This window comes from Acomys russatus, chromosome 17 (genome assembly GCF_903995435.1).
Source record: "Acomys russatus chromosome 17, mAcoRus1.1, whole genome shotgun sequence".
Lineage (NCBI taxonomy): Eukaryota > Metazoa > Chordata > Mammalia > Rodentia > Muridae > Acomys > Acomys russatus.
Genome location: NC_067153.1, coordinates 47,597,914 through 47,623,139, shown reverse-complemented (window position 1 = coordinate 47,623,139; position 25,226 = coordinate 47,597,914). Strand labels below are relative to the sequence as shown.

Sequence of the window (25,226 nt, the reverse complement as noted above, 5' to 3'; positions counted from 1 at the left end):
TACAGGGCACTGCACCTCCAGGGAGGAATCCCAGGTACGTGGGTAGCTCACCTCACTTCTCTCTGAGGTGATAGTTCTGAGCTGCTGTCACATTGAAATAATTTTTAACTTATTTGGTCATTTCCTGTTGGTTATAGCAACAGTCTAGTATGGGTCACATCCCCAAAGCTGGGAGCCCAAGACCCTGGCACCTTCAAAGCTGTGGATTTTGAGAGCATCATCATCTGAAGTTCCTGGAGATCTAAGCACAGATGGTTGCTTCCACTAGCGAATACTCACAGTGGCTAGTTTCCTTACAAGTTTAATGTCTCACAAATGCCTTCTCTGGTTTAATGTGGAGAATGTAATCTTAGGAACACTGTGGGTACAAGTCATGTGAGCTTTCTCCCAGAGCTGATTTCTGTTAGTGTCTAACTGGCACCATCAGGTCCTTTCCAGTTGGCCCCTCACTCTCACAAGACGAACTTGTGACCATCACATTAGTTTTTCTGCTGGGATTTCTCTTACTTCTATGAATAAATCAGTGTTCTGGGACCATAGAAGAAGTGTGCTTGTGAGTGGGAGTTCTCAAGGACCGCTGGAAGGCAGAGCAGAGAGACATGGGAAGTTACAGGGGCACGAGAAGGGAACAAAGCCCTCATCGGGGATCTAGGTTGCGTCTCCTGCTGATTGTCAAGAATTATACACAACTGAAACTATAACAACCAGAGACTATGTTCTTTTCCAAGAGCTGTCTCCAGCAGGATGCAACAAACAAACAAACAAAACAGTAGAGGCTGGGCTTGTAGTCGCATCAGACTCCCTCTCTTCCCCCTCCACCCCAACAATGTACCCCACAAAGCAGAAGGAACTTAAGGAAAATAAGTAAAAGGGTTCATATACTTTCTCACTTTGAAAAATTTGCTTAATCTTTGAACTTGTTTAATACATTTTCCAGCAATGTTTAACTTCAAAAGCCACAACATCTCATGTAGAGCCATTATTTTTCTCCAACACAATGTTTTTATTAATTATTTGGGAATTTCATACAATGTACCCTGATCATATTTGCTTTCCATTCATCTGAGGTCCACCCTCTCACCCTCCTTCCCAATAGACAAGAGAAAAAATAAGAAAAGAAAACAACAACAAACAAAAACAACCCCTCCTCACTGAGTCCACTTTGTGTTGTCCATATATTTATTGGGGCCTGGTCAAACTCCCAGTGGCCAGCCCCTTAAAGAAATCTGAGCCTCTCCTTCCCCCTCCCCCTCCCATAAGCTATCAACTACAAAGATCTACAACTCAGCATCTTTATCACAATTTTTAAAGACTAGGTGTTTTTTTTTTTTTTTTTTTTTTTTTTTTTGAGGGGGGTGTGGAACAGAAGCCTTCAGTGTCTCTCATTCTGTTATGAATCTGCAGTCATTGATATCAGTGCAAGATGCCTCCCTGACCATAGCAGCCAGCAGCAACAGGATCATAAACATCAACATGGTTTGCGTCAGCAGCTCCCATCATGGACATCAAGCTGGTTTCAGGCAGCAGTACAGATCACAGACATCAACATGGCTTCTGGCATGTATACTAAGACACTCAAGGTTTGATTCTCTGTAGAGCTTGGCTGTGTAGTGCTCTTTTCCTTAATCCTCTCTCCCTTTCTCTCTCAATGTCTAGGCTTAAATCTGAAGTACTACTACCTCAGTCTCTCAATAACTGAATTGGTTGCCAGAATCCTCTATACAAAACTCCACATTGCTCCAAAGAGAAGCCTCTATCCATCCCTGAGGAAAACACTAGAACAACAGGTTCTAGTTTTATGACAGAGGCTTGGGCCGTGTGCAAAGACCCAGACAAAGTGAAGCCTGTAGGAAAGTGTGTAAGTGTGTGTGGTGCTGCACTTGACCAAACACCCTGGGCCACTGCCACTGGACTCTTGGCCCAGGGGGGTGTTTGTAAAAACAGGCTGTCAAGGGTACCTATTCATAACTGTGGCCAAAAGTGATGGTCACTGGGAGCACACTGCCCTAATGCCCTGGTGACGTCAGCTTGAGAATAGTTTGACCTTCCTGAAAGCCCAGCAGGGGTTGGCAGTGTCAGTGGTGGCATATTTTCCAGGAGATGCATCTGTGGTGGGTAAATGCATAGGTCTCCTTGGTCTGAACATGCCCAGACCAAGAAGGAGCACTCTGGCTGGCAGGAGTTCAAGACAGAGTAGAGATGTGAGCAGAGGTGACAATGGATACTTTCTGGACCACATCCCAGGAGAGTGGTAATAACTCACTGGCCAGGAACAGGTGACAGGATGTGGCGCAGGGTTGCAAGTTAGAGCAGAGGCCTAGACCCTAGGATAAGAGCTATGTAGTGGCAAGGGAGGCTGAGCAAGTAGCAGAGGGTGCTGGCCCCTCCCCCAACCTGCAGGGCTTCTAGCTCAGGTTGTGTTCATTATAGCAAGAAATAAAACCGGATGCTTTATAGAAGCCACTGTTGCCTGGGGTATCTGTCACAGCAGCTGGGAGATGAAAAGGCTGAAAGCCAGACTTGGTGTGTTCAGTCCTGAGTGCTGACATTTTCTGGGTGGGAGTGGGGGTGGGGAGTCACCATAAGCCAGATGTGCGCCTTTAAATCAGATTCTCACATTAGACATTGGGAGCAGTAAAGGTACTGACCACCCTGTGGCCTCTGTGGTGAGAATGCAGTGAAGGAGGGCTTCATGGAGCACACGGAACAACGCCTATGATGCTCACTGAGTTAGCAACTGACTACTGCAGCCAGCCCTGAGCCTGAGCAGCACACAAGCCCTCGTCATATCCTCTCTAGAACTGGTTCACTGTGCCCTGTGTCCACAGCACCCAAAGCTGCACTAGAGACCTTTACAGAGCAGAGCTTAGCCCAGGGTGATGGAGACAGCACCCTGAATAAGGGGATGTTCGTACCAAAGGGCAGGTTTGCCTTGAAGTAAGTGTACCTCCTAGGGGACCACACAGCTATAGACAAGAAAAGGAGAGTCTTTCGATTAACGGCTTCTTGTATTAAACTGTAAGAAATAATCTTCTGTGGGTTGGCTTGAGAAGGCTGCATCCACTTGCTTTTTCCTAATAACAAAAGAAAAGAGATGAACAAAAGTGAGGCAAAGCCCACAAACATTTTATCCCAACACTACAGAATCTGAGCTCAAAACAAGAGTTACCCAGGTTCAGTTTCCAGCACCCACATGGAGGTACACACCAGTCAGTGACTCCAGTTCTAGGCAGTCTGATGCCCTCTTCTGGCCTTTGTGGGCAATGCGTGCAAGGGGTACACAGGATTTATGCAGGCGAAACACTCACATACATTATTAAAATAAATAAATAAATGTATGGGAGGTTTTTTGTTTGTGCTTGTTTGTTTGGTAAAGAGTCCTCTCCACTGCTCCACAGTGGTGACACTAAAGTTGGAAGAGGGACTGGTGTCAGTGACTAATGGGGACATTCCCCACAAATATAACTGTATCTTGTTAGGTCATGTCTGAATGCTCCTTTTAAGGCTAGTGGAAGTCATGACAAGCATCAGACCCATTGGACAGAGTTCTGACTGGAGCAGACCCCAGGGTTCCCTTCAGGGCTCAAGTTCAGATAGAATAGCTGAGTGACAAAAACCTGCCCAGTGCTCGGTTGCTAGTTTATCTGGCATGGCTATCCCAGAGCCACTCTGGGGGTTCTGTCTATACCCAGGTCACTCTGACATGTAAAAGAGCCTGGGATTCTTCCTCCCCTCTGCCTGAAGAGACCATGCAGTGGGCTACTACTAAACCCCAAGACTAAGCCACGAAGCCTCCTTCAATTTCCCATGTGACTCAGTGTTCCTTAGGCACCTAAGACACACATGGTGATCTTTGGGGCTGCCAACCTACTCTGCACCCACTTGAGGGCCCTGGCACTCACTGTAAATATTGCTCCCTGGCCAGCCTGAGGTTGCTACAGTCCAGGGCCCTGCGCAGTTCCCGCTGTAGGCGCTGCTGCTGCCGCTCATGCAGCAGGCTGGTACGAGCCTTCTGGATCCTGCGTCGGTCCCAGTCCATGATGCGCTGGCGCTCTTCCTCCTGAAGTCTCTAGGGGCAGGAAAGGGGATTTAGCACCTTCTCTTGGGGCCCAGGAGCCTTGGGGTTTCATCTGAGAAGCCTGGCCTCTTGTTATGGATGGGGAAACTGAAGCTTGGAGAAGGGGAAGAGAGGTGACCTCACCACCCTGCCTTTGTCCTATGTGGCCTGGCTGCTTTCTGCCCTCAAATGGCAGTGCTGCCCTCTTATTCCTGAGGGAACAGTGGGGACTTGGGTACCACAGTGCTTCCATCCAGGCTGATCCCTTTCAGGTCCTCAGGAGGGTTCCCAGTTGGCTTTGCAAGCCAGACACTGCTCCAGCAAGCTGTCCAACATGGACACACTGACACTGAGCCTCACCCAATGACAATAGTGTCACCATGGGGTGTGAGGGCGATAGCCTAGTTCCAGATGAGCTGCCTTTCATGCCTGGATGTGCACTCCAGATCCTTCTTCGCAAAGCATGGAGCTCTCCAGAGGACAGTGGATTTGTGGGAAGTGGCCCCTAAGAGGGCTCAGTTTGTGATCTCACAGGAGAAGCACCTAGGTGGTCCATGAAGGAAACATGAGCGTCTACACCAGAGGGGCAGGTGGTGTCCAGCATGGCCTCATGTCAGGACCAGAAGGCAGCCTACACTGGATTAGTTACCTGCCACCTGCAAAGAGTGTCCTTGCTTCTGGGACTCTCAGAGGCTTCTCTGTAAAGGGACTGTTCAAAGGCCCCTGGCCAGCAACACACTTGCTTAAATATGAGCTCCATTTCTCAGATCACCCAGACAGAGTATGGAGAAGACAAAGCAACAAGAATTTTGATTTGGTTTGGTTTTTTTGAGACAGGGTTTTTCTGTGTAGCCTTAGTTGTCCTGGATTCACTTTGTAGACCAGGCTGGCCTCAAACTCACAGAGATCCTCTTGCCTCTGCCTCCCAGAGTGCTGGGATTACAGGTGTGCACTACCTCACCTGGCCTGAGCAAGAATTTTAATGTGGGCTTTCTCCCTTTGTGTGCTCCTGTCTTTTAGATGTTCTAGATTGAAAATGACCAAAATGGAGCCGAGCCGGGTGGTGGGCACGCCTTTAGTTCCAGCACTCTGGAAGCAGAGGCAAGAGGATCTCTGTGAGTTCAAAGCCAGCCTGCTCTACAAAGTGAGTCTAGGACGGCCAGGGCTACACAGAGAAACCCTATATCTGGGGGGAAAACTGACCCAAATGATGGCTTCAGGGCAGGTGGTCAGCCTTCATTCCACAGCCTTGCTGAACAGATGGATGAAAGACAGGCAAAGCCTTCTGCCATTTCTGTTCTGTGCTCTCCACTCAGGCCACCCCCTCCTCACTCCCACACCCTTTCACAGGGCAGCCATTTCTCACCCAGCAATTCTGTCTCCTGGGTTGGTGAGGGGCCAGTTCTTGTCTGGGGAGTGACTTAGGTGCAGCAGTTTCTTCTCTTATCCTCAAGGGACACTTTCCCTTCCCTGATCCTCCAGGAAATCACTTTGGACATCTATCTACCCATCCCTTCCCCGGATGGCCTCAGCAGGTCCCTGATTTATAAATGATGGTTTCTCTCCTGCCTGCACTCACCCATGACCGCACCCAGGATTGCTACCTTGTTACTCTATATACGTGATAACTCCCACACTGAAGTTTCCAGCCTAGACCTTGTTCTGAGTCCTGCTCACACATCTTGCTCCCTCAACTTTTCACCACCTACCCTTTACCTAGAAATTATAGACAGAGAGTGATATGAATCCCCCAGTAGCCATTACTCCCTCATCCCTGATAGAAAAGGACTAGTGATACATTTCCCAATGTCCTTATAAATGGATTAATTTTCTAAATGTTGTCCAATGACACATGACTGGAAGTATTTTGTGAAGCTCCTTTAAAATGTCATCCTCACTTCTCCACAGTTTGCTCACGTATGTGACGGCTGGCATTTAAACAGGCATTATACATAAGGGTAGGACCAGGTGCCAAGGATGGCAGAACACAGTGGGCACAGAGCTTCTCATCAAACCCGAGACTATTCCTAGGACCGATACAGACAGCCAGGCTCTACCTTGCTTAAAATGCTGTGCTTGGTGCTTTGGGGTCCTTTCCTTTTGCCACATCAGGCAAATATCACCCCACAGCTGCCTGGTGGACATTATGCAGTTAACATATCCAAAGTCATTCTCATGAGCTCCCGCACTCTCCAGCCTGCCCCTCTCACCAGCTTCTCATCACTGTAGACACCAGCTCCATCCTCCAAAGGCCTGCAGTCCTCTCTCACACAGGCTACACCAGAATGAAAACTGCCTGCAGCAGGACAGCTCTCAGAGTGAGCACTGATGCAGGCGCTGGCTGTGTGAGCAGCTCTGTGGCAGGGTGGGGGTGGGGTGGGGCACTCACCAGCTTCTCCTGGATTTGCTGTTTCTGTGTGAAGCGGATCTCTTCCAGCTGCTCCCGGTTCATGCCCTTCCAACGGTCAAGGACCACACGGCGAGGCCCAAAGGAGCTGACTGCCTGCTGTGGGTTCTCAGAGAGCAGGTCTCCATGCAGCAGGTTGGTGATCTCAGTCATATTGTCTTCCTGCTCTTGTTGCTTCATTTGCCGCTTCCTTTCTGCCAACTCCATAGCCTGTGCAGAGGGCAACCTCAGACTAGGCTGGAGTGACTAAAGGTCAAGACCTCCCATCTCGGCCCTGGCTGCAGGCTGGGGACCTCTAGCCATTGGAGCACTGTTGGGCAGTGGTTGGGCTTTGGGTCATTCCCCACAAGTGTGTGTACAACCATGGATCTCTAAACCAACTTGTCAAAGCAAGGAGTCGCCCCATTGGCTTGTCTCCAGTACAGGCAAGTGCACTGCTTGCGTCCCTTTGGACATCTGTAGGCCACCCAGCAAGCCACCGCAACAGTGACTTCTACAGGTGGAAGCACATTGCTGCCTCAGCAGTCCTGACAGTTTCAGTATAGCTCCCATTAAAAATGATTTCCTGTCAACACACTTGCACAAAGCCTGGAGGCGAGAGGCTGTGTGATTTGTGTAGTAAGCCACCTGCCCTCTCAGGCTCTAGACATTTCTCGGTACAGTCAAGGGATGCTGTGATGGCTGTTCTTGGTTGCCAACTTGACTACATCTGGACTTAACTAAAACCTAAGCTGCTCGGTACATGTGTGAGGGAGCTGTTGTTTTTGGTTTTTGTTTGATTGGATCGTTTGAGGTGTGAAGGCTGCAGTGGTTTGAATAAGAATTAGGATTAGGAGCTGTGACCTTGTTAAGTGAAATGTGTTGCTGGGGTGGGCTTTAAGGTTTCAAAAGTCCATACTAGACCCAGTATCTCTCTCTCCCTGCTGCCTATGGATCAGGATGAAAAGATCTCTGCTCCAGCACCGGGCACGCCACCATGCTCCCAGCACCATGATAACAAACTAACCTTCCGAAGCTGTGTGCAAGCCAACTAAATGCTTTCGTTTTAATAATTAGAGATGCCTTGATCCTGGTGTCTTTTCACAGCAATGAAATAGTGACTAAGACAAAGACCCACCTTTAAATCTGGGCCACACCATCTGGGGGCAGCCTGTCTAAGGGGTGTGGAGGAAGGAAGCGCTTGATCTTTGCCAGCTTGCCCACAATCTCACTGGCAAGTTCATTCATCCACTGGTACAGAACCTACTTCTTTGAGATTCTAAGGTATACTGGTGACCACCTGAGACATCCAGCCTTGTGGACTGAATGAACAACTGTTGGGTTCTTGGACTTCCTGTCAGCCTTTGTTGGAATAGCCTGAGCCACAGCCTATAAACCTACAGTAAATCCTGTTTTTACAGAGACTCACTCCTTCAGGTCTGTCTCTCTAGAAGACTCTGACTTACACAGATGGATTAGGAGACATACCCAGCACTGGCTATTCTTACACAGATGGATTAGGAGACATACCCAGCACTGGCTATTCTTACACAGGTGGATTAGGAGACATACCCAGCACTGGCTATTCTTAGAAAAGAACGGGCAGAAGACTCACAAGGCAGGGGCTTGCATGACGCCAGCTGCCTTGTCACCCAACACAGGCTTGAAAATTGCTCACCCCCTCTGAGCCTTTCTTTATCAATGAAGTGGCATTAATCGGCCTCTCTGCTGGGGCTGTCAAACAGCCAAATATGCTAGCAGGGAATTACTGCCGGGCCCCAGGCCAGAGAGACAGTTTCCTGTTTAAGAGCAGAGGACCTAAGTTCTATTGTCAGCATCCACATCATGCAGCTTCCAGCTTCCTGTAACCCTGACTCTGGATGATCTGACATCTTGGCCTCTGAAGGTACTTGCATTCATATGGCACACATGCATGTGTGTACATACACAATTAATAATAAAATAAATCTTAAAACAGTGTCTACAGTTCAGAGTCCTGACAATGGGCTAAAGTGTCCTGGCACCACATGGGTCCTTGAGAGCAAGTGCAATAGCCATCACTGCTCACTATGACGCTGTGCCTGACCATGGCCTTATTCTGCCATACAAAATGTGAGCAAGGGCGGTTTTGCAGTTTCTTGGAAGACACAAATAGGGCCAACCAGGTCCTTTCCTTCCTGTGCTGCTGGAACTCTCCCTGGCAGTTGCTCTGACCCAGCTGGCCTGGGATGGACATGCAGCACGGAGGTGGAGGGGAACCATTGATTTTGTGTGAGGAGCCACTGAAGTCTGAGGCATGCCTTATTGGAGCAATGGTACATGCTGAATGGTGAAGTGGGTATTGCCTTCACACACACACTCTGTAGACAATAAACCAGGCCTTGCTGGGCTTGCCTTGAACTTTGCATGTAGGCTGAAGCCTGCATGCCAAGCTCTGATGCCATACCATCTTCTGATGAAATAAGCAGTCCCCATGGTGTCTGCCCTATTGACACCAAATGGTCTGCCTGAAATGTTCTTTTCTTTTTGGGGGGACCGGGTCTCTCTGTGTAGCCCAGCAGTCCCAGGAATTCCTCCTATCAGATCCTTGGAATTCTGGAATTCCAAGTGTGGAGCATCATGCCTAGGAAGGAGTTTTACTTTCAATGTTCCTGGCTAAATGGCAAAGCCTGAATCCAGCCAGAGACAGGAGCTGTGAAGGCTGATGTGCAGCTCCCTCAGCAGAGGCACTGTGACAATGCTGCCTTGAGTATTCACACAGGGAGCTATTGGGTCTGGAGGCAACACTGCACATGCTTATTAAATAGGATGGACCAAGCCAACCATAGTGGCACACACCTTTAATCCTGGCACTCAGGAGGCAGAGACAAGCAAGACTGTAAGTTTGAAGATGGCTTGGTCTACAGAGTTGAGTTCCAAGACAGCTAGAGCTACATAGTAAGACCCTGTCTGGGAACACACACACACACACACACACACACACACACACACACACACACACACGAGACACTGTGGTTCCATAAGAACCCCACAAGTGCTTTCAGGAGGAGCTCAGTCTGCATTTGCTAAGTTATACATGATCCTGAGTGAATGGATAGAACTGTCTAGAGCTCCATTCTGCCATCAGTTCACAGAGCTAATACCTCTGTCCGGGCACCTCTGTGAAACAGAAGGACTAGGTTATGTGTACGAACACTTGCAGCTGGCTGGTTGTGACTCTGTCCTCTGGGTCCCTCACCAGGACCAGCTGTTTGCCTCCTTTCCCTCTAGACATTGCTGAGCCTGGCTTCTCTGCTTCACCTCAGCCTTTCTGAGTTTTACTGCATGGCCCATCACAGAACATTTTTCCACACGGCATCTCAGATTCCGCTCACAGCGTGCTACCACCATACCATAATCACACCATGTGCTCGTAAAATCCATGTGAGCGTTTGAGTTCAGAGAGGTGGGGTTAAGAGTCAGTGTGAAGCAGGGCATGGTGCTGCGTCCCTTTAATCCTAGTGCTTGGGAGGCAGAGGCAGGTGGATCTCTTTGAGTTTAAGGAGGTGAAATAAAGTCCCCCATTTCTTCCTGAGACCATAGGTCTAGAGACAAGGAGATCTGGTAAACCACCAGGAATACAACTGCTTGTGGAAAAAAAAAAAAAAAAAAAACCCTAGAGGAGGAAGCGGTTCCCAACAGAGCCAGCTCAGGTGGGGCTGGAGGACGACAGGAAGCTTATGGGAAAGCCAGGTGGTTGAGAAGAGGAGGGCGCCACTGGGCTGCACTGACTGCCTCATTACTGAGCTTATGACCTGATAAGACCGAGACCAGTCCAGGCCAAGGGGTCTTCATCTGGGCAGATGTTCCTATCCTCTGGAGGTTTTAAAAGTGACCCACCTTGCTGGACGTGGTGGCGCATGCCTTTAAATCCCAGCACTTGGGAGGCAGAGGCAGGCAGATTGCTGTGAGTTCGAGGCCAGCCTGGTCTACAAAGCAAGTCTAGGACAGCCAAGGCTACACAGAGAAACCCTGTCTCGGGGGTGAGGGTGGGGGAACAAAACCCAAAGCTCCTACAGCTTACAGGGTGAAGTTTGCAGGTTTACAGATTTCACTCTGAGTTGAGGGACAGGCCAAATCAGATAGCATCTACCCCTATCATGGGGTGGGCCCTGTTAAGGACTCTTTCAGAGCTGGTGGTGTGTGCAGTCTAATGTTGGGGTCCCTCAAAACTCAGGGAGGCCCCAGAAAGCTGCTATGTCCATGTCTTTCCCTTCAGACTGAGCTGAGGGTGTGTATACCTGCTTCTTGTTGAACTCTTTTATGGCTGCACAGAATTCCTTCCTGGTGGAGCCTTCCAGCTTCTGCAAGTCTCTGGCTGTTTCATCAAACTTTAGTCTTGTCTGAGTGTGGAGGTCTTCTGCCAAGAGAGAAGATGCCATTCGCCTTAGTGTGCTCACCAGAGGCACCACCTGAGAGCATGGTGAGCCACACTCGTTTCTTGCCATGGAGGACAAGGGGGAGTGAGGGGAAGGGGAGAAGACTACTTGCCTCACAGGTTCTAAGAGAGCTGGATGCTTTAAGTGTAGCTCTTAGATCTTTGTGAGCAAGGGGGTACTGGCGATCTCTATAGATTGCTGATGTCTGCAGCAGTCCTCGGGTAGATTAGTTACGCCTTGCTTATTCTGATCTATCAGGAGATCGGTTCAGTCTTAGACAAGTGGTGGTAGGAGCCCAGGAAAAGGGGCTGTAGAAACCAGGAAAGACCCAGAGCAGAGTGCCAGGTCACAGATACTTGTGGAATGGCAGCAGAACCATGCCTGGCCAGTGAGAGAGACAAGGAGGCATGAAATTGGAGGGTACCAGGAGTGAAGTAGAAAGGACTGGAGCCAAAACAGGCTTCCAGACACGGCCCAGCATTATTAACAGCAGCTACTGCCTAACCTCTGTGCCCCCACACTCATCTGCGAGGCACAATGCTGATGTGAGAGTCACTGGTCTGCAGCTTCTACTTTCTGTACCTGAGCTTTGAGGAGCTCCTCCTTATGGCCAATAACAAGGAGTACAGACTCTTTGTTGTGCTGGAGATGCAGGGCCTTCCACATGCTAGGCAAGTGCTCTACCACTGCACTACACCCCAGTCCCAAAGGACCAGTCTCCTTAGCCTTGACTTTCTGGCCTCTGCACACCTTTATCCTCGGCTCACGCTGTATCAGTTAATCTGCCATGTACCAACTAGTGATCAAGAGCCTAGGTTGGGTCCAATATTGCTTAAGGTGTACACACAACACAGAAGTGAGAAATGGGAGTTTCCCCCACCTTGAAAGCACACCCCCACCAAATAGATTACAGAGTGTGATAGTCCATAGAGGAGAGGGAGGCTGAGAGAGGAAATGCTGGGAATGCCCGGCTTGGGAAATTGGAGGGTAGGGACCAAGAAACAGCTTTTCTAGGATAACATGTTTACTCACACCTGAAGGACTAAATGGTCAGGGCAGATGAAAGGACCTGAGGTGGGAGAGATAATAGAATCCAAAGGTGAAAAAGACATGAATGAGCTGACTTGCCTGGGTAGGCAAAGGCCGTAGGTAAAGCCTGTGGGCTGTGTGTAGCATAAGGTTATTGGGTAATTCAAATGCTGATTTCTGTACCCTGCCCCCATCTGATTACAAGCCTTGTTCTGAGAATCTCCTGTCTCAATGCTGCATAAAATCTACTTCCCAATTGTCCTCTGGTATGCCAATAAAGCGACTTCTTGCCACCCAGGGGAGGAGGAGTCAGAGGAGAAAGTGAGGGATTCAGCCAAGGGTAGAGCTTCAGGAGACATCAGGAGAGAGCTGGAATGGGGAAAGCTACAAAGTGCAAAGTGTACACTGGAGGAAGCCAAATTAGCTTAGAGGGTTTAGAATAGAGTAACAACTGCTCAGTTATTGTGTTGTGAAGCTTATTAAAATAATACGAGTCTCAATTATTTGTGTGATAGCCAGGTTAAGAGAGAAACTGAGAAACAAACAGTTTTATAAAAAAAAAAACTTTAACATTTTGGCATAACAATTGGGGCAAGAACTTATATAGAAACCAAAACTACAGAGCGGTTTCTTAGTTCTATTCCTCAAAGAAAAACATAGCAGAGCGACTACAGCAGTTTCTTTTTCTTTCTTCTTCTTCTTCTTTTCTTTTTGTTTGTTTGTTTGTTTTTTGTTTTCTGTTTTTTGAGACAGAGTTTCTCTGTGTAGCCTTGGCTGTCCTGAACTCACTTTGTAGACCAGGCTGGCCTCGAACTCACAGCAATCCCCCTGCCTCTGTCTCCGGAGTGCTGGGATTAAAGGTATGCGCCACCACACCTGGCCCCACAGCAGTTTCTAAGGCAGAAGCTCACAGCTTCCTGATTAGAACCCCCCCACCCCCACCCCTATCCCCTGCCACAAAACAGAAGGTGCTGCAGAAAAACAAAAACTGGCATAAACCCCAAAGCAGCAGTTTCTTTAGCTAGCCATTGCTAAGGAGAAAAAGATAAAAGTAGCTCTTTAACACAAGCAAGCTTCTCAAAGCCAGACTTTCCCAGCCAAGGCAGGAAGGTAAATCCCTCTCAGAAGGGGCTTTTGCTGACCTGACTCCTGTAGGCCAGAGGAGCAAACACCTGTGGACACGTAACTTCCCAGAGTGGGGGATGGGTGAGGATCCAATGAGGGAGGCAGAAAAAAAAAACCCTCTCCCTGGTAGCAGGAGCCACAGACTGAGAAGCCTCAAGCATCTCAACTGGTAAGGTCTAGAAGGAAAGCTGGGCCTAAGAAAGTAAACTCCTTAGGAAGAACTTTTGAAATTAAAGAAGATTATTTTCTCTGTTGAAAAAGATGGAAGACATAGTGACACAATGCTTCTGGATTCCATTTGAGTTTGTTTCTCTTAGCAGCTGTGGGATGATTTTAATCTTACGCTATATCCCATGAAGAAAGCAGATAGTTTTGAGCTAGGATGAGGGCATGGGTGTGGCAAGGCTCACTTGACATTATTTGAGAAGCATCATCCTGCTTGTCATGTTCGGGATGGACTAGAGAGGAGAGGAAACAGTTCCAAAGCCATGGTAAGGACTATCCAGGCGAGAAAATGTGATGGCTTGTCTCTCGCTGCTGGCAATAGGAGTGGTGCAAAGTGGGCAGTTCAGAGTATATGCAGGAGGCAGAGGGGCACAGCTGAGAGTGGCTGAAGATGAGATCAAGATTGCCTCTCAAGGTTGCTGGTTTGCCGGGCAAAGAGGAAGCCAAAGGAGGAGCAGATGCAACAGAGCAATGCAGGGAAGGAACTGGCTCGGAAGCCAAATAAATGCATATGTCTAGGAAGCCGAGGCTGAGGAATGACTTCGGATAAATGAGCGTGATAATGCTGGGTCAGGCTGGCCACAGCACCTCTGGTGGACAGGGTGGGCAGAGGAGGAGGCTGGGAGGGGAGTCCATCAGAGTGAAAGGAGGCTTGGAAGCGCCCAAGCTGAGCAGGAAGACTGACAACACACAGGAGCAGCAGAGGAGGCAGGGTGATTGCTCCCCCCTTAGCTCTGGTTTGCTCTTCCCGGCAGCTCCTCCCTAGTCAGTCACTAGTGATGCGCCCCGCTGAGGAGGGGCTGATAGCTTCCACATAGGCAGAACACACTGGGTTGGTTGGTTGTTTTTAAATCCCCCCTGCAGAGGCTTTTTCTATCTAAATCCAGAGGTTCCTTGGGTGAATCCAGAGAGACCTGGAGGGGGGGGGGGGGAACCTGCTAGCACTGGGCCTATGACTGGGCTCCCAAAGTATCCAGTGCAACCTCCATTTCCACACCCAGGAGACTCAGAAAACCCTCTCTACCTCTATCCATCTTCTAAGCAGGCTGTGCCCCAGCTCCTGCCTCCTGGTTCCTGCCCTACTTGAGTTTTGCCTTAGCTTCTCTCAATGATGGACTTGTGACCTGTAAGGTATTTTTATTTTTATTTTTTAGATTTATTTATTAGGTATACAGTGCTCTATCTGCATGCACACCTGCAGGCCAGAAGAGGGCATCAGGTCACATTATAGATGGTTGTGAGCCACCATGTGGTTGCTGGGAATTGAACTCAGGACCTCTGGAAGAGAGGTCAGTGCTCTTAACCTCTTAGCCATCTCTCTAGCCCCACCTGTCAGTTTCAACACACCCTTTCCTCCCCAAAATGCTTTTGGCCATGGTGTTTTATTACAGCACTGGAAAGCAAACTAGGACAGTAAGGGTGCTCAGAAAGTGTCCCCTGTACTGTGGTGGCACACTGGGAGATGGTGGCTCCCTGGGCTGAGGTTTTGACTTTTGTAATGTTAGTAGTGCTTTGGAAAGCATGCACTACAACCATGCTAGGGCTGACTTGCTGGCAAGGCTCTTGAGCCCGACCATCTCTTTCATTACCTGCAAGCTTGTGCCGTGCCCGGGCTCTCTCCCATTCTCTTTGCTGCTGCAGAGACCACTCTCTGTTCTGTTCCTCTTGGAATTTCTTCCTCTCGTGGAAGTTTAAATCCTCTCCCATGAACTTCTGCATCCCTGACATGGTGTTCCGCATGTCACAGTCTGACACCCGGGCTGGAAGATCTTTCTTAAGGGCCAGGGGGTCAGACAGATCAAATTCACGGCGAGTTTCCGGCTTCTGAAAGCTCTGCTGGAAGTCATTGATAGCTCTACAGAGTTGCTGCCTGTCTCTTCGTTCCCGGTCATGTAGTATGCAGGAGACTTTGTCATTGTGCCTCATTTCAGCAGCTAGGAAAGACACAGCGCACATACAAGCTAAGATGGCTAAGAACGAATCTCCTCTAAAAATACTTTTCATGACTTAAAGACAGTGTTCCAAAACTGTAACATAACCATTAAAGGAACAATATCCACGTATATAAAAAGCACCCACAAACCGATCTTAAATACACAGGAAAATCAACTGAAAAATGAGCACAGGCTAGGACATGAAAGCACCATACAGAAACCCAAGTCAGGCAACATACTTAGAAAGGAACATTAACTTTTCATGGGACCCGTTCAATGACCTTCAGGCAGAATGCTTAAAGTGTTGCCAATAGCACACATGAGTGATGGTGTGAGGAATGCCGTTGAGAATCTCCAGCTTATTGAATCGTAACTTTGTACACTTCTAACAAAGCAAACTGACCCATCAATTCCGCTCCAGTGTCCCTCTCACATGTGCACAAGGGACTTAATATGGACATTCACTACAGCAGTATTTGCCAAAAATCTTTAAAAGTCTGGGTGTGGTGATGTATACCTTCACTCCCAGACCTTGGGAGGCAAGGGCCACCCTGGTCTACGTGGCGTCTGTGTGTGATTGCACAGGCATGCCTACCTGCACAGATTATGTGCATCCACCACACACACACACACACATACACACACAGCATACACAGATACAAAGACACACAAAAGCAAGTTTATAGTATTATGGATACATAGAGAGCACAGGTATAAACACATTGGAAATGCACATCTCTGTAGAAGAAAAGAGGGGGAATTGTAATGGGGGGGGGTCATTTTTGTTATATACAGCACAGTTCTCAGAAAGAACTCCTAACGGACAATACTGGAAGCTAACATAGCAAGATGCTGACATCAAGCCTTGTGGTGTCTACATGTGTGTCTGCTACATTGGTTTTATAAGTTTGAACTACTTTACAAATAAAAATAAACAAGATTGAAAAGTCTGAAAAATGTACAATAGTATTAAGAAAAGCAACTTCAGCCAGGAGTGGTGGTACACGCCTGTAATCCCAGCACTCTGGGAGGCAGAGGCACCAAAAACCAAAAGAAAAGAAAGAAAAAAAAAAGCAACTTTACTCATAGTTCAACTATCCAACATAGCCACTGACAACACATTTTGTCTTTTTCTTTACTTTTCTTTTTATTTTATTTACTTATTTACTTTTTGGTTTTTCCAGACAGTTTCCCTGTGTAACCTTGGCTGTCCTGGACTCACTTTGTAGACCAGGCTGGCCTCGAACTCACAGTAATCTACCTGCCTCTGCCTCCAGAGTGCTGGGATTAAAGGTATGTGTCATCATGCCCTGCCATTTTGTCTTTTTCTAATCATATGTTTTAACAGCTAAGTTGATAGCACATTTGTCTCTACAACTATGTCTAGTTTCATATATATAAAATCCTATGGTATTTAAAAAATCAAGCATTTAACAATTGATTAAATTGCTGGCTGGGAAAGGAAAACTGGTTCTGTTTGAACTGTTTTTTCTTCTTCTTCTTCTTTTTGCTTTGTTTTTGAGACAGTGTTTCTCTGTGTAGCTTTGGCTGTCCTGGCCTCAATTTGTAAACTAGGCTGGCCTCGAACTCAGTGATCTGCCTACTGCTGCCTCCCTGAGTGTTAGGATTACAGGCATACGCCACCACACCTGGCTGTTTGAAAGTTTGATCTAGGACCTAGAACACTGTTTGAACCATGTAAATCACCAAGTTAGCTCAGAACTCAAAACTGCTTTTTCTTGAGAGGAAGAACATGCTCATTAGGTTAACTAAGCACAAGACATTGTGAAATTTTAAGAGAAAGACCATAAAAATGCGGTGGTGGCGCACGCCTTTAATCCCAGCATTTGGGAGGCAGAGGCAGGTGGATCGCTGTGAGTTCGAGGTCAGCCTGGTCTACAAAGTGAGTCCAGGACAGTCAAGGCTACATAGAGAAACCCTGTCTCAAAAAACCAAACCCCCCCCCCCCAAAAGACCATAAAATAATAACTCTTTGTGTGTGTGCGTATGTGTGTGTGTGTGTTTCACACTCTGGCCCCTGTATATCGCTTAGCATCAGTGGCTGTCCTTGATGGGTTAGCTTTGAGTTTTGAAGCAGAAAATGTGTATGTATGTGCTTCACTTCAGGCTTTTCCTTTTTAGAGAAAGAATTTTTAAAGCAAACAATGAAAAATGCTAATTTTATTTAATATATATTGGCTTATTTTTATTTATTTATTTTGAGATAGGGTTTCTCTGTGTAACAACTGTGGCTGTCCTGGACTTGCTTTGTAGACCAGGCTGGCCTCGCACTCACAGAGATCCTCCTGCCTCTGCCTCCCGAGGGCTGGGATTAAAGGTGTGTGCCACCACGCCCGGCTAAAATATATTTTCTACGATGTACATTAAAATTCAATCACTGCATTTTCTTGAGAGGAAGAATATGCTCATTACGTTAACTGAGCACAAGAAACTGTTAAATTTTAAAAGACAAAAGACTGTAAAGATGGTGGTGACCGTGTGTGTTTGTGTGTGCACATCATTCGAGCACATGCAGGGGACTGAATCCAGGGCCCTGAGAACACAAAGCAGATGCTCTGGGTTTCTCAGTTGTGCAGAAAAGGAAGACATCAGGGTCTAAGTGACAGATGGGCATTTTAGAAACACTCACCAAAGGTTTCGTGCCTAGCTCTTTCAGTTGCTTTTCTTCTCTTCTGGTCATGAACTTGGACATCCCAGGCATGTGTGTCTCCCTCAGAATGGACAAAGGAAGGGACGTTAGAGCCAGCTAGCACTACTTAGTAGGCCACAATGCCCCTCATCTGGCCACGGCATCAACAAGTTGCCTTCCCGTGCTTGAATGCCTTTGCTTACAGCTGCGTCTTCTGCCTGTGCTCTCAGCTTGCACCAGAGCTTCCTTCATTTTCTACACAACACACACACACACACACACTCACAACACTGCTTAAGTACTACTCCTCTGGGAAGCCCTTTTTGATCCCCCCTCTAGGCTGCAGTCTGTGCTGGTGCCAATCCCGCTGCTTTTTCTGTGGCCATTTTAAGGCAGCTCAGGCTAGCCTGGGCATTCGTCACCTGGAAGAATGGAAAATTGAGCTCAACAGGAGGAAAGCGAGTGTAGCCTCCCTTCCCCTACTGGCTCCGGCGGGGACACTGCAGGGCGGGTGAGGCTTTCCAAGTCACCCAGCCAAAGTCGGCGTTTCGATATAAAGGATCATACTGAGCCTTGGCTCCTCTCTGGCCCCAGTGCCTCACCCCAATGATCCTGTTCCTGGCATCGAAGACCCGTCCCTGCCTGCACAGCTCCATGTATTGCCTCTTGGCTAGGTTGGCGTCCTGTTGCAGGTCCTTAGGCATTGCTACCTCCATGGCGCTGGGATTCGGCAGCTTTCAGAACAAACACGGTAAGAAATAGCCACAGAAATAAGCAAGCTACAGCTCCCCCTCCCCGGAAACTTTGAGAGAGAAGTCCGTCCCGCAGCCGCCCTTCTATAAGGAAGGAGCTGTGGTGCAAGGACCGGATTCCCAGAGTGGGGGGGAAAAAAAAACGCCAACCTCCGTTGCTAAGCAACGGCGTCTCGCTCGCTCACGCAAGTATCGCGATACTTGGGAAAGTTCTTCCCGCGCTTTTCTCACTGGCGCACGAGGGAGCAGCTGAGACACGGAGCACAGCCATGGGGCGCCTTGAGCTGCTGCTGGTGGAGAATTTCAAGTCGTGGCGAGGCCGCCAAGTCATTGGCCCCTTCAAGAGGTTCACCTGTATCATCGGCCCCAACGGCTCGGGTAACCAGCGTCCGAGAACAATTCAGCCTGAGGGAATCCACGGCCACTGCCGCCCGCTGTAGACCCGAGGGGGCCCAGAGGCCCGGGGTGTCGGCCTGAGGGGACCCAGAGACCCCGGGTGTCGGCCTGAGGGGACCCAGAGACCCCGGGTGTCGGCCTGAGGGGACCCAGAGACCCCGGGTGTCGGCCCGAGGGAACCCAGAGACCCCGGGTGTCGGCCCGAGGGAACCCAGAGACCCCGGGTGTCGGCCCGAGGGGACCCAGAGACCCCGGGTGTCGGCCCGAGGGGACCCAGAGACCCACCGAGCCACCCGCAGTCCCTTCTGTCGCCTGCTGTATGCTTGGGGGGCGGGGTACCAATACCCCATCCCCCACCCCGTGTTTACTCCCGTAGTCCCAAGGGGACCCAGGGACCAGTGTAGGCCTGAGGGGACCCGCGGTAGGCTGCTGTAGTCCTGGCTGGACTTAGGGGACCCACTGTAGGCTCGAGGGGACCTGGGGCCCACTGTAGGCCTGACGGGATCTGCTCTTTACCCATTGTTGGCATGGGGGCACCAGAGCACCCACAATCTCCGCTGTTGCCTTCTGACCAAGCCCCTATCCCCACTTCCCACTCGTCCCGACTCCACTGTCGCCTGTTGTAGGTCCAAGGGGACCCAGGGGGACCTGCTCTCACCTTCTGTTGATCTGAGGGCACCAAGCCACCCTCAGTGCCTGCTGTTAACTCCTGTAGGCCTGAGGGGCCCCACTGTTGGTCTGAGGGAACCAACTCCCCATCCCTGGGTCAGCCTGAGTGGACCCACAGGCCTCTTTAGGCCTGAGGGGACCGAGCACACACACCCTCACTTACCCATCCCCGTCACCTGCTGTAGGCCTGGGAGCCCACTGTGACCGCAGGCTGTGTAACAGACTAGGTTAGGGCCAGGAGCCCCAGATTCCTCAACCACCGACCCTTGTTGGCTTCTCTCACCCGTCCCCAGCCTGCCTTCCTTGTATTCCCCTCCCTCCGTACCCCCCTCCCCCCTCACTCCAACAACAACAAACATTAAGAATGAAAAGGATTTGGCCTTTGTTGGAAAAACAAAACCAAACCACTTGTAACCCAAGCATAGGGAATTTTAGAGCCGAAACAATAATTGCTAAAATAGTTTTAGATAAATAGGTCACAGCAGGTGTCTCCAGTCTGAACTTGGTTTATTTATCTTTTTCAGCAAATCATTGTTAAGCTTATGCTGCAGGCCAGCAGTTAATGTTTACTAATCATACTATCTGAAGTTACCCTCTGATTCATCGTCCAGCTTCTTCTTCTTCTTCTTTTTTTCTTCCATTTTTGATACTCTAAAGTGGTATGATACAATCGTTAATCCCAGCACTCGGGAGGTAGAGGCAGGTGGATCTCTGTGAGCCTGAGGCTAGTAATCCCAGCACTTGGGAGGCAGAGGCAGGTGAATCTCTGTGAATTTGAGGCTAGCCTGGTCTACGAAGGTAGATCCAGGACAAGCAGTGCTACACAGGGAAACCCTGTATTGAAAAACAAAAAGAAAATCAGACATTTATTTACAATTCAGAGTTGATTGTTCTGTTCCTTTGGGGCATATCCATACAGATCTTACTCTGTGTAAACTTCTGAAAAATGAAAATAAGTTATTATATACTGTTTCTTCTTCAGAAGATTAGCCTTGCATTAAATGTTCATCTGCTGCTCAAATCAAGATTTCCTCAACTAGTCCCAAAACAGTCTTCAGCCAAAAGCCTTTTCCACTTCAGAATTATATAATGTATCAGAATGTTATCTTCTTTAAAGTTATCTTAATTTAGCACAGTGCTTATAATCTAAAGCATAAAATTCAATTTTTAAAAATGTAGTATGTTAGCTGGGCATGGTGGCACACAACCATTCATCCCAGCACTCGGGAGGCAGAGGTAGGCGCATCGCTGTGAGTTCGAGGCCAGCCTTGTCTACAAAAGCGAGTCTAGGACAGCCAAGGCTACACAGAGGAACCCTGTCTCAAAAAACAAAAAAGTTATACTTTTTAGGTGCTTATCTAGCCTTTTCTCTTTCCACTCCCAAGCTTCCTTTCTTACTGGAATAATACCATGTTTTCTTATTCCTTTGTACATATGACCAAGTTATTTTTATTTACTCACTAAATTTTAACCCAGAATTATCACCTAAAAAAGCTAACTCAGGATAGAGAAATTGCTCTGTGGTTACAAGTACAAGCTTCTCTTGCAGAGGACTTGGATCCAGCTTCTAGCACCTACATGGTAACTCACAACCTTCTGTAATTCTAGTTTCTTTTTCTTTTGTTTTTTCAAGACAGGATTTCTCTGTGTAGCCTTGGCTATCCTGGACTTGCTTTGTACACCAGGCTAGCCTCAAACTCACAGAGATCCTCCTGCCTCTGCCTCCCTGAGTTCTGAGATACCTTACCCGGCAGTATTTCTAGCTTTAAGGAATCTTAACACCCTCTTCTGGCTTCTGCAGGCACTAGGAGCACATGTGGTATGCATGCATACATTCAGGAAAAAATACCTATGTAATTAAAATCTGAGAAAGGGAGGGAGAAACAGAGAGAGAGAGAGAGAGAGATTCAACATGGTCTCTGCCTATTGGTCCTTCTGTTAAGTGTTTCTGTGGTATTTCACATTTTTCCTTACAACTGATTATAGTATATGTTGAAGTATTATTAATATTGAATTATTACTTTAGTGAAATCAGTGATTACTCCTTAACCAACTTTATACCCAAATAACTACACAAAGATACTAGGATCTATTTATTTAATTAGCCTATAGCACAATGATGCACAATAATTACTCCGTCCTAAGCCTCCATGCTAGTATAATTTCCTCTCATTCTGATTTCCTACTTTATACTTGCTTTTAAATCATCTCCTAGGCCCGGCTCATTTCTCTTGATGTTTCCCAGTCTTCTCATGGCTCCATCCCCTCTTTCCTTCCCTTTCTCCCCCATCACTGGATCAGGATGTCCTACCTTATTCTCTGTTATTGCTCAGCATTGGCTAGTTTGTTTTATAGGCAACACAGAGAACAGATGGTGACATGTTTACACAAACTTGAAACTGGAGATTCTTAGAATAAATATCACAATGCAATGTCCGGATTGATCCAGATAGTGGGGTAGAGAAATCAGCATTTGAATGAACAAGGGTAAACTGTACACAGTCCATAAGAACACTGTGTCAACAAATATATTATAATTTCTTACATTTATTGGAAACAGCATGTATTTGGGAACCAAATATATAACTCCGAAACATGTTTGACTTGTGCCTTTTCATTTATAAAATGCACATACCAATTTCCCAGAAGTGTTGCAAAAAATAAAAAACAGGTGTCAGGTGTTCAGTACCAAATGTGGCTCAACAAATTGATCACATTCTCCCACTGTAAGCACTTTGGAGCAGTGAAAAGAAAAATTACAAAATTTAAAATGATAATTGACCTTTTTGTGATTCGAGCATCAGACAACACCTCATTCTATGAAGCAGAATAAGTATTCTACTAGGAATAATAGAATGGTTGGCTTTTATAAAATAAAATAAAAATGGATTGGCCAATATCAAGTTGTGATAGGTTACTTTCCATATACCCAGCTGAGGTAGATTGGACTATAATTAGCTGTTGTTCCTAATTGGTGTTTTTAAGTTTTGTCCCTGCTTTCAGGACAAGCCAGTCTATGTGGCGATTTACTTGCTCCTTAAAAGTTCAGTATAATTGTGTGGAATTTACATGAATTATTCCATTTTCTTTGGTCTCATATTCTAGCATCTAGTTATGAGAATAGTCCAAAATTCAATGACCTCTATTAAGTTATTTTTTTAACCTCCATTAAATTTTGATAGAGCAAACCTGTGTTTTACTGCTTTTAAGCCCAGTACTTAGCCTGGTAAAGACATGTTCAGCAAATATTTGTAGGATAAAAGGATGTTTTAAGGGACTAAGAAATCAAAGACTGAAGAGTCCAACAAAAAAGGTGTTTAAGAATTTGAACTAGGAAAGGAAAGGCAAAAAGGAGAGGTACGGAGTTATGTTTTTTAAAGATTTATTTATTTATTGTATATGAGTGCTTTATCTGCAGAAGAGGGCATCAGATCTCATTATAGATGGCTGTGAGCCACCATGTGGTTGCTGGGAATTGAACTCAGGACCTCTGGAAGAACAGGTGGCTCTCTTAACCACTGAGCTCTCTCTCCAGCCAGAGTTACGTTTTGATAGGTGGAATAAAAAGATTGAGAGAAAAGTAGTGTAACTTACAGTTTTCAAGTCTTGGCTCATATTTATTGAGTGATCATAGCCTAAATTATAGCTCTTCCAGAATATTCTCAGTCTCTTGGCTTGGTTAGTTCATTCAGTATCTATCTGTCTGTTACCTGTCTGTCTAGTTTTCAAGACAGGCTTTCTTTGTTTTAGCCCTGGCTGTCCTGGAACTCTGTAAACTAGGTTAACATCGCACTCAGATCTGCCTGCCTCTACCTCCCACGTGCTGGGATTGAAGACGTGTTCCACCACTGCCATGCTGTTTGTGCAGCATTTTTAAAAGTCCATTGTTCTTTTTAGAAAGACTGCCCCTCTAAAACCACTTATATTTCTGTAGTGGGAAACACTTTCCTTGTTGTTTACATTACCTTCTGGCACTGGAAATTCAAATTGTTTGTGTAGTAACTAAACTGATATTGTACCTTGAAATTATAGCTATGGGTTTATAGTTGGGTAATGTTAGAAATGAGTTTGGTGTCACAAAAAATGAAGCCACCACTCCAACTGAAATATCTTGATAAGTGTCTTGATGAGGTTGTGTTTGGAAGGACAAGCTCACTGAGACTGGAAATGCAGTTGTTGTTATTGGTGGTGGTATTTTTGTTTTGTTTTTTAAAGCAGGTGGAATCTGAATCTTTTTCACATTGGCTAAGGTCTAACCTCCAAGTGTTTGGCAATTGGCTAGTTTAAAAAGAATTAGGAAAAAGAAATGAAGAAAAGCAGGAAGCAATCAGCCAATTAATTTGCTCAAGTTCCAGGAATATAACAGAGCCTTTCTATAGGAAAGGATATACTTGGTGGGGGTTGAGGATGATAAATATTTGAATTCCTTGTTTCAAACACAAAGTTTTTTTCTTTTAGTTTTTTGAGACAGGGTCTCATTATGTAACCTTGGCTGGCCTGGAGCTTGCCTCCAGCTAGCCTCAAACGCACTGAGATCTGCCTGCCTCTGCCTCCCAAGTGCTGACATTAAAGGTGTGCACATCCCCAGATAGCTGAAACACAAGTTTTACAGTTTTGATAGAAGAGACTCACCTTTAACATTCCTTTTATAGCAAATCTACCAGTGGGATTGGAGATCTGCAACAAGACTACCCTCTGGTTTGATAGTTTACTAGGAGATCCTTCAGTGTTTGGCATATAGTTTACTCAGGGTTTTTATGCACTACAGTTGAGAGGTATAAAGCAAGCTCACAGTGGGAAAAGCTAAATTCCTTCAGCAGTAAGTTTTCATGTTGAAATGTCACCTACCAAGGAAGCTGACGGACTCAGTGCACAGGGTTTTTATTGGGAAATAGTCACACCTTTAACCTAGCACATACAAAATTCCAGACTCCTAGAAGGAAGCACATGTTTTTTTGTTTTTGTTTTTGGAGACAGGGTTTCTCTGTGTAGTCTTGGCTGTACTGGAATTGCTTTGTAGACCAGGCTGGCCTTGAACTCACAGCGATCTGCCTGCCTCTGCCTCCTGAGTGCTGGGATTAAAGGCGTGCGCCACCACGCCCGCAGGAAGCACAAGTTTAATCCTAGTTATATCTCACCAAGTTTAGGCAACATGAGCCATTCTTACCAAGAAATTGTGGAAACCTTCCCAGATCCAAGTATAAAATCATGAAGATTCTAGCAGTCTTAGTTTGTACCTTGAGAAGATTTTACATTCAGTTAGCATTTAGTTTTTTTAATTTTTTAAAGTATAGAGTGGTATTGTGCTGTTGTAATATTTATGTCATCATTTCTCTGTAAAATGGGAGTGTCTGAAATAGAGATGGTAGGTGACTTGCCCTGGTGTGATACCCAGTAGTAGGAGAGAGCCGCAATCCATGTTTGTTTTGTTTAATTTGACTTAATTAATTAGTCAGTTTTGGTTCATGTGTTTATATTTTTACATTCACACCTCTCTGCCACAGTTACAGGGAAGACACAATCCACTTCCCTGGAGTTTTTCAGTCACATAGACTTTGAACATTGACCAGACAAGACTTCTGAGA

General features: G+C 46.9%; 1 protein-coding gene across 1 annotated transcript; it reads right to left on the bottom strand.

The window, feature by feature from the left end:
- Positions 1 to 2,975: 2,975 nt before the first annotated feature.
- On the bottom strand, positions 2,976 to 18,680 carry Ribc2 (RIB43A domain with coiled-coils 2). Its single transcript, XM_051160138.1, has 7 exons — positions 18,427 to 18,680; positions 17,825 to 17,906; positions 14,830 to 15,174; positions 10,724 to 10,842; positions 6,447 to 6,674; positions 3,903 to 4,069; positions 2,976 to 3,074 (listed from the first exon to the last, which is right to left on the bottom strand). The coding sequence occupies exons 1-7, from the start codon at positions 18,538 to 18,540 to the stop codon at positions 2,996 to 2,998; spliced, it is 1,134 nt and encodes a 377-aa protein (XP_051016095.1). The 5' UTR covers positions 18,541 to 18,680; the 3' UTR covers positions 2,976 to 2,995.
- Between the last annotated feature and the right edge of the window lie 6,546 nt (positions 18,681 to 25,226).

Coding starts and splice junctions, on each gene's coding strand:
- Ribc2 (XM_051160138.1), bottom strand. CDS start 18,540: ATGGAGGTAGCAATGCCTAAGGACCTGCAACAGGACGCCAACCTAGCC. Junction 17,907..18,426: donor CCAGGAACAGGATCATTGGG/GTGAGGCACTGG, acceptor GTCCATTCTGAG/GGAGACACACATGCCTGGGA. Junction 6,675..10,723: donor AAGAGTTCAACAAGAAGCAG/GTATACACACCC, acceptor CCCTCTGCACAG/GCTATGGAGTTGGCAGAAAG.